At 35.8% G+C, this 8,837-nt stretch overlaps 1 protein-coding gene across 1 annotated transcript; it reads left to right on the top strand.

Moving 5' to 3' along the window:
• The first annotated feature begins 597 nt into the window (after positions 1–597).
• On the top strand, positions 598–1,218 carry LOC104236191 (uncharacterized). The gene is made up of 3 exons (XM_070157459.1): positions 598–822; positions 907–1,038; positions 1,144–1,218. Exons 1-3 carry the CDS (start codon positions 598–600, stop codon positions 1,216–1,218), a joined length of 432 nt encoding a protein of 143 aa, XP_070013560.1.
• Positions 1,219–8,837: the final 7,619 nt, after the last annotated feature.

The raw sequence follows: 8,837 nt of genomic DNA, 5'->3' as shown, positions 1-8,837 counted from the left end.
TCTACTAAAATGTATCATGATCTCAAAGAAGTCTATTGGTGGAATAACATGAAAAGAGATGTGGTGGACTTTGTGGCAAAATGTCCGAACTGTCGGCAAGAGAAGGCTAAACATCAAAGTCCTGGAGGATTGTTACAAAGCATAGAAATTCTAACGTGGAAATGGGAAATGATCAATATGGATTTTGTGGTAGGATTACCTCGCACTATGCACAAGTTTGACTCAATTTGGGTGATTGTGGATAGACTCATGAATTCAGCGCACTTCTTGCCAGTTAAGTCCACCGATACTGCAGAACAGTATGCTCAGTTGTAAATCAAGGAAGTAGTCAGACATCACGACACTCCAGTTTCTATTATCTCGGATTGAGGGGCTAAGTTCATAGCAAACTTTCGGACAAAATTTTAGTAAGGTTTGGGTATTCAAGTAAATCTCAGTACGGCCTTCCATCTGTAGACTGACGGTCAGGCAGAGCGGACTATTCAGCCGCTTGAAGATATGTTGCAAGCTTGTGTTCTAGATTTCAAAGGTAGTTGGGATGACCATTTGCCGCTAGTTGAGTTTGCTTACAATAACAGCTTTCACGCTAGTATTTAGATGGCCCCATTTGAGGCATTGTATAGAAGGAGGTGTAGATCTCCGATTGGGTGGTTCGGGGTTGGTAAAGCAGAACTGTTAGGGCCAGATCTTGTGCATCATGCTATGGAGAAATTTAAAGTTATTCAGGAGAGGATGAAAACTGCTCAGAGTCGTCAGAAATCCTATGTAGGCGTGCGTCAAAGAGAATTGGAATTCCAAGTAGATGATTGGGTGTTCTTGAAAGTATCTCCCATAAAGGGAATCATATGATTCGGGAATAAAGGGAAGTTAAGTCTGAGGTATGTCAGACCGTATAGAATCATTCAGAGGATCAGTCAGGTGGCATACAAGCTCGAGCTTCCACCCGAGATGTCGTTGGTACATCCGGTCTTCCATGTGTCTATGTTGAAGAAGGTGGTGGGAGCTTCGTCCGTTATTGTGCCAATTGAAGCTATTGAGGTTAATGAAGAACTATCTTATGAAGAAATTCAAATTTCCATTCTTGATAGGCAAGTCCGGAAATTGAGAACTAAGTAAATTACTTCTGTAAAAGTGTTATGGCAGAACCAGCAGGTTAAGGAAGCTACTTGGGAAACCGAGGAAGAAATGATAAAGAAGTACCCACTTTTCTTTGAATAGTTATGTAATAGCTTTCATGCATTTGGTTCTTGTAAACTCTTATCTTTTGATTTGATCTATGTTAAACTATTCCATTTTGACTATATATGTTGCCTATGCGGCCATGGTTGGTGTTGTACAAGTTATGTTAGGTCTATGAAACATTTATATGCTATTAGGATATGTATCTGGCGCCCTCTGACAGGTGGATAGGTCTAGTTACAAAGGAAACTCTGGCGAAATTTTCGGAAATTTAAGGAGTTAGCCAAATTCGGGGCTGATGATATATTTCATAATGTGAAAAACAGAAGTTACATAAGGATGGATAATGAATGAAACTTGATCCTCATTCGAGGACGAATGATCTTAAGAGGGGGAGAATGTAAAGCCCCAGAAAATTTTGCTTAGTAATTTAAGATTTCGTGGTGCCAAGGTAGGCCAAATATTTTATTTTGTGTGCAAATGAGGATTTAGGGATATTATGTATATTAATTGGATATGTTAATAAGTGTATAAGTCATAGTAGAAGTGAATTGGGGTCTAAAGAGAGGCCTAAGTCTAAGCCAAGTTGGAAACTTTCATAAGAGAACGAAAGTTGCAAATGAGTGTGCACAAGACCTCACTTTGGACAATCATATATCAAGTTATATAAGGATTTGTGTGATTAAAAACCTATTAAATAAAAGGTCTTTGAGTCTAGTTTCCAACTCTTCAAACCGTTCATCATTCAGACACTCCTAACAAAAGTTATGACCAAATTACCAAAAGCAACGCAGAATTTTACCCTACTGCGCCGCCCCATGTGGCGCGGCTGTGTAAATTATCAGAGCACCTCCAATTTTATTTCTAAACACATTTTTCATTACCACGGCGCCCCTTGTGGCGCGGCTGTGCAAAAATTGGGGTTTTTGTTATAAAACAACCTCATTTCATCAAATAGATTCAAGGGACATTTCTTGAGCAAAAATCAGATATTTTTAGAGTGAGAGAGTTCCCTAGAGTGAGAAAGTATCCCTCATCAATTCTTCTACAACTCTTGCTCAAATCTTAAAGATTAACAAGGAAAACCACACTAGGCCTTCATCCTTGAGGTAAGATTCTATACCCTAACCTTTAATTTCGAATCTAGCTAAAGATGGGTAATTATAAAGAATATTTGTGGGTATTGGAGTTGTTATCTTGCTTGCATGTGTTGTCAAAGGTTGTAGAAACATTGTTCAGCTAAAGATGGTAACGTATGGGTTGTGGGTTGATGAAATCCTCTATAAAAGGACCATAAAGATTTAACTCACATATGGTGTTTGATAAAATGCTCGAATGAGCTAGAATTATGAATATCTTCCTAATTTGTGTTCAATTTTGTTATGTTTCGAAGTAGATTGCCATTGCTAGAATTTCCGGAACATTGTAGTAACTTAAGAAAAAGCTCTTTGAGGTATGTATGGCTAACTTTAACTCTTGTAGAATCCCCTTGTTGTGACGAGCATACGGTATGTGTACCTTGTATGAAAATATGTGTATTGATTGTCTTAGTTGATTTCCACACCACCGTGTTATATGTGATTGTGAAAAGTGATTTGATGTGCCTACATTATTATGTGCTAAGGTTGTAAAAGCTTGAGGATGACGATATGGGAGTATGTGTTAACGAATGAAAGAACGTTAATGTGTCCAAATGTGGGAATGTGTGTAATGGCTAAAACCCTGCGTGGTAAGTAATGAAAGATGGTATTGTGAAATGACGTAAATGAGTTGAACGATTACGACAACACCTTGTACATGAATTACTGCTTGGTGACATCTATGGTGTCTTGGGCCCAAATATATGAACTGTTGATATGAACTTGTGCTTCCTTGAAATGATAATTTTTATGGTTAATATGCTTTGAACGTTGTTGGTTAAGTCTCGCGATATAATGGTGTAAGTAAATGGCAACAAACCAAGTGTGTGTGTGAATGTGTTCATGTGGTAAGAACTGTGTAACAAATGATGGAAAGAAATCGTAATTGATGCAATTGAAACAACTGTGGTAATATCATACGTGACTTGTCGCGGGCAATTATCGTTGTGACTTAAATTGTATATGGGCTGTTGCATATGATGGAAATGGTATTGATGATATGAAAATTCTTTGTGAATTATTATTGTTGTCGTGTGAAATTTGATTGTCCGGTGGGATCGGGTTGCGTGCCGCAACACGAAGTTATAAGGTGTGGGTTGTGGTGATAAGGGTGGCCGAGGTAATAAGGGTGGAAAAGTAATCGAAATCACTATTAAAATGAAAATATGTGAAAGTTGTGAAACCATTGATGTGATGAAATAATGTTGAAAGGGGAAAAGGAGAGATTGTGGAACTTGTTTGGCTTTGGTTGTTCCTTTCATGTGCATTGGATTGTTGATTCTATTACTGTTTGCTACCTGTGTATTTCTTGATTTTACTTAGGGTAAAGTTTGTTCATACATACCAGTACAATTCAAATGTACTAACGTCCCTTTTGCCGGGAGCGCTACATTCGTGTTATGATTGTAGGTGGTTCTATAGTAGGTACTCCAGTCCACCAACAGTAGCACTCCTTCACTTTACGTCAGCTGTATTGGTGAGCCCCTTTTTCCTCTCCGGGCTCTGCATGGATCATGCCGCTTTTCATCCCGGAAATCTTATTTTGGTATTTGCGTAAGGTATAGCCAGAGCCTTGTTTCCGGCAAGTATTGTAACACTCTTTTGTATCCCTAGAGGCTCCGTAGACAGAAAATGTGGGTTATGTACTTATGTATTTTGTATTTGGGCAATGTAACTTGTAAACCACGCTAAGTAACCATGTATATTATGTAAATCTCGTAAGAATGTGATTAAATCATAAATGGTTATTTCACTTGGTTAACGGATAATGAAAACGCGGGGTAACATGTGGGATAGGAAAGGCACCCAGGTCCGCTTGACTAGGGTTACCCGGTCGAGCGCTGGTCGTGCCCCTCGGTTTTGGGGCGTGATAGTAGCGCAGGTGCGCTTATATGGACGGCGGTGCGAGACTTCTGGGTAGAATGTATAAAGGCCATACTTTGCGAATATTTGCCCATTCTTTACCATTTTTGGACGAGTTTGGAGCTTTGGGCAGTGATTTTCAAGAGGAATCGAGGGCTATCAGTCGAGTAAGTTACTTGGGCTTTATTACTTGTGTTTATGATGGTTTTCCCATTGTTTAATCATGAAATTAGTGGGAATTTGGGGTGATGTTGAAGGGGTTAGGGCTTGAGTTTTGGAGAGTTTTGATTGAGGATTTGAGGGGCCATTTGGGGTCGGATTTTGATGGTTTTGGTATGTATAGACTCGGGAGTAAAAGGAGTTTTTAGTTTTGTGATTTTTGTCAGATTTTGAGACGTGGGACCGGGGGTCGGGTTTGGGTTAATTTCAGGATTTTGGTATAATTCGATAATTTTTCATATGGAATTGGTTCATTGGCCCATATTGATTGCTTTGTAATGCTTTTGGTCAGACTCAGGACGTTTGGAGGCCGATTCCAGAGGCAAGTACGTCGCGGAGTAGGGATTTGATCGGTTCGAGGTAAGTAATGATTGTAAATCTTGTCCTGAAGGTATGAAACCACGGATTTCCCATCGTTTCACTATTTTGAGGTGACGCACATGCTAGATGACGAGCGTATAGGCGTGCATCGTTGGGGATTGTGACTTGGTCCGTCCCGTAGCAGTTGCTAAGTTGCGTATTTGATAGGAAACTATATGATACTTATGTATTTAGTAAGACTTTCTATGATTTGGGCTGAGTGTTATATTTGGGCGTTGTGCCAAGATTTTTGGACCCTTAGGGGCCTTTTCTCATTATTTCCTCACTGTTTCGACTTAAGATATGTACTCAGTCATGCTATGTTTCACTAATTTTATAATTCAGTCTTTATAACTCTGTTTTGATACATAAAATGATATTTTGGGATGAGCACCCAGTTTTTACTGATAGCCCGAATGGCTTGAGAGATTTATGACTGAGTAAGGTCGAGAGCCTGTAATAGGGAGGATATTGAGAGTATAGCACGTGAGTTATCCATGCAGCACATGAGTTGTTCGTGTGGATTCTGATATTGATATTATAGCTCGTGAGTTGCCATGCAGCACGTGAGTTTGTCCGTGCGTGTTATAGCGTTTGGACTGTAGGAGCCCCTCCGGAGTCTACACACCCCAGTGAGTGCGGGTACCCTGAGTAAGTGAATCGAGATATGCCCGAGAGGCTGTTTATGAGTGACGTTGTGCCCGAGGAGCTGTTTGTGATTTTCATTCACTTTTACTATCAATTGTATGGAGCCTCTGTTGAAAACTATTGAAAGATATCTTCAATGATTTTTCCGTAAACTGGATTTAAAACAAGATGATTTGACTCACATACTAAATTGGAAGTATGTTATACTTACGGAGATTTCATGATGTGCTTTTATATGTTTCTTACTGCTTAGCCTTTATTTACCTTTATTTCTTACTGAGTTGGCGTACTCATATTACTCCTTGCACCTTGTGTGCAGATCCAGGAGTTGCTGGACGTGATAGCGAGCATTGATCTTCATCCGCCACGGATATTTGGAGTTGGCAAGGTAGCTGCATGGCGATCGCAGCCTTGTCCTTCTCCCTCCTATCTCCCTATAGTTATTAGTAGTTGATTTCTGGACTATTCTAGTCTTGTTATATTTTGGACCAGTTGTAGTGATTGCTCATGACTTAGTGACACCCGCGATCGGGCTTTATTTTTCGCATTTTGGTTTTTCACTTTATATTTTTATGAGGATTTCAGTATGAAAAAGGGTGTTATTTAAATTTTAATGAAATGTTGAACTATTTTGAGAATGTGTCGGCTGACCTAATTCCATGATAGATTCCATCACGACCGGAATGATTTTGGGGTCGTGACACAATCTCATAGAACTCAAAACCAAACTCTAAATTAATAATAACTTACCTAATTTTGTTACCTTTGTTTTACAAATAATACCATAGAATAAAACTAATACCTTGGCGCCTCCTTCCGATGTTTCCAACTCATGGACGCCCCGGACATTTCTTTATAACCAAGATTCGGGGATTCCTTAGCCTTATATTAGGAACTGGACTTCTAGACTAGATCAGATTTATATTCCATAGTGTAGAAAATTGGAGTTTCTCAGTCTCCTTATTTGAATAACCAACTTACGGAGTGAAAGTCATAAACTGAAAGGATAATTTACATTACAAGGGATTTGGATTCTACTATGATTGAAACACTTTTACGCTTTAGGACATAAATATTGAAGAGATAATTAAAATTTTGAAAGATATAAATGTCTATCACTATTATGAGGATATTTTAGTCATCTAATATTTAGCGTGAAATATTTCGTGCTTTTATAATAATTAGTCTTAGAGTACGCGCGTTGCGCGTGTACCTCGATAATAAAAACATATCGTTTTAAAATCAATATAAATAATATTCGAAATATATGTTTGAGATAATTAAAAGAGTTGTTTTTAAATATGTATCCATACTATATACAAAAAAAAATTGCTAAATATTTGGTATTGAAGAAAAAATTACTCTGAATCAATAAAGTAAATTAACCTACATTAAAGGAGGTTTATTTTAGAATTGTTTTCCAATCCAAGTAGAATATTTATAGTCCCTGTCTGATTAGAAGTAAAAAGTCAAAGTCATAATTAGATAGACAATATAACTAATTGATAGGTAGTATATTTCATATGTTTACACTAAATTTATTGCTATCTGATATAGTCTAAAATGGTATATTATTCAAACAAAATAAAAATAAAGAGGCAAAAAGTTGGAAATAAGATTTTTTCCTAACCATTTCTAAAACAAATAAAAAAATATAAAAGAAGAGAGATAGAAACGCTTCCCAACTATTCAAAAGTTTTAGTGTATGATTTAACTGGTTATATTTTAAAATTTTTAATTATTTTCTCGGTGAAATAAAAATTTATTATATTTGAGCATCAATTTTGTAATAACTGATCTGTACAAAATTACGAGATGCTGAATCTATTCCAAAGAGCAAATAAATAGAATTGTAGTAGAATAGAATTGGAGCTGACAACTCAAGTAAAAGAAAATTTATATAAGTAAATTTTTTCTTGATTTAATATTCCTAAATATTAGGAATGCTTACATAATTCTTATAAGGAAAGAAACTTAAATTGATTTCGAAGTCCAAAATATTAGAGAAATAATAATTTAAGTTTTAACGTACGCATGTTGCGCGTGTCTCTAAAAGCAATACCAATAGAAAAAATTACAAGTTCTAAAATAAAAATTATGTTGATCATGTTTAGGGGGTTATTCTACTTTACGTATTGTTTGGATGGTTGTTTCCCATTGTATTATATTGTATTGTTACCTCAGATACAATATTTGTTTTGATTGTTAATATAAAGCTGATTGTATCGTATTGTTAAATTCATTGTTCCGGAACAATAAAAAGCCCCATTTTATGAAACAACCAAATCGGTGTGATGGGATTGTTCCGTATTTTTCTTTCCAATTATGCCCACACTTATTATTCTATATTTCAATTTCACCCTTTACCCTATTATTTATATTATATTTACCCAACTACGTTTCTCTCCATCTTCTGCCGTGCAACTACGTTCATCTAAACAGAGTATTCCAACTACGTACTTTGTTTCTTTCCAAATAGATTTTTCCCTAGTTAGTTTTCCCTCTCTTTTCTTGTGTATTTTCCCTGGTTGGTTCATCTATTATTTTTGCAAACTATATGTTCTGGTGATATAATTTATCAAGTTAATATCATGGTTTAAAGTGTAGCATCAAGTTATTAGTAAAGCCAAAACCGACAAGAAATTTAAAACATAAATTATGGATGGCTTTGTTGTAACAATCATCCATGTACAAATCTATGAACCATGAAGTACATAGTACGTAGCCTCTCTAGATGAAACAAATAGTACTATTGTTCTCGGTAAACCTTTTCTTTGTAATCTCTTGTTTGCCTTTTTTTTTTGGCCTATTCCAATAATTGAGGGCATTTTAGTAAACTTAACAGTACAGTACAATACAATACTATCAAATTAAACAATAAAGATGTTATTTGACAACAGCAAACGATACAATTTATCCAAAATTTGTATCTATCAAAACGATATAATACAGTATAGTACAATACAATACAATACAATACAATACATTATAAAACGATGGGAAACAACCATCCAAACAGAGTGTTAATGGTTATGTGTATTAAATTTGTTCTAGTATATGCTCCATTATAAATAAATAAAAGTGTCATAGAAGTATCGTTTTATTGAACAATAAAATGCGCATTTAACTTTATATGAGCACTTGAGTACGTGCATTGCATGTATATTTTATATTAGTTATTATAAAACTTTATGTATGATAGTTTACCAATAATTAAAGATTCTTTACCAATATTATTTTATGAGAGTGCTAAATTTATTCAAACCTTTCACATTTTATTATAAAAAAGAAGACTCTTAAGCCTAAAAGGAGTGCAAAGTGTTCGACACTACCCTAATGTGAATTTGCAATATTTTTTTTAATTATCTCCCTCTTTAATACGTATTTTACTTCTTTTTTGTTTCTTTTAATTTCCTCTTTATAATTTTT

The sequence above is a fragment of the Nicotiana sylvestris genome, chromosome 9, assembly GCF_000393655.2.
Source record: "Nicotiana sylvestris chromosome 9, ASM39365v2, whole genome shotgun sequence".
NCBI lineage: Eukaryota > Viridiplantae > Streptophyta > Magnoliopsida > Solanales > Solanaceae > Nicotiana > Nicotiana sylvestris.
This window is presented reverse-complemented; position numbering and strand designations above follow the sequence as displayed.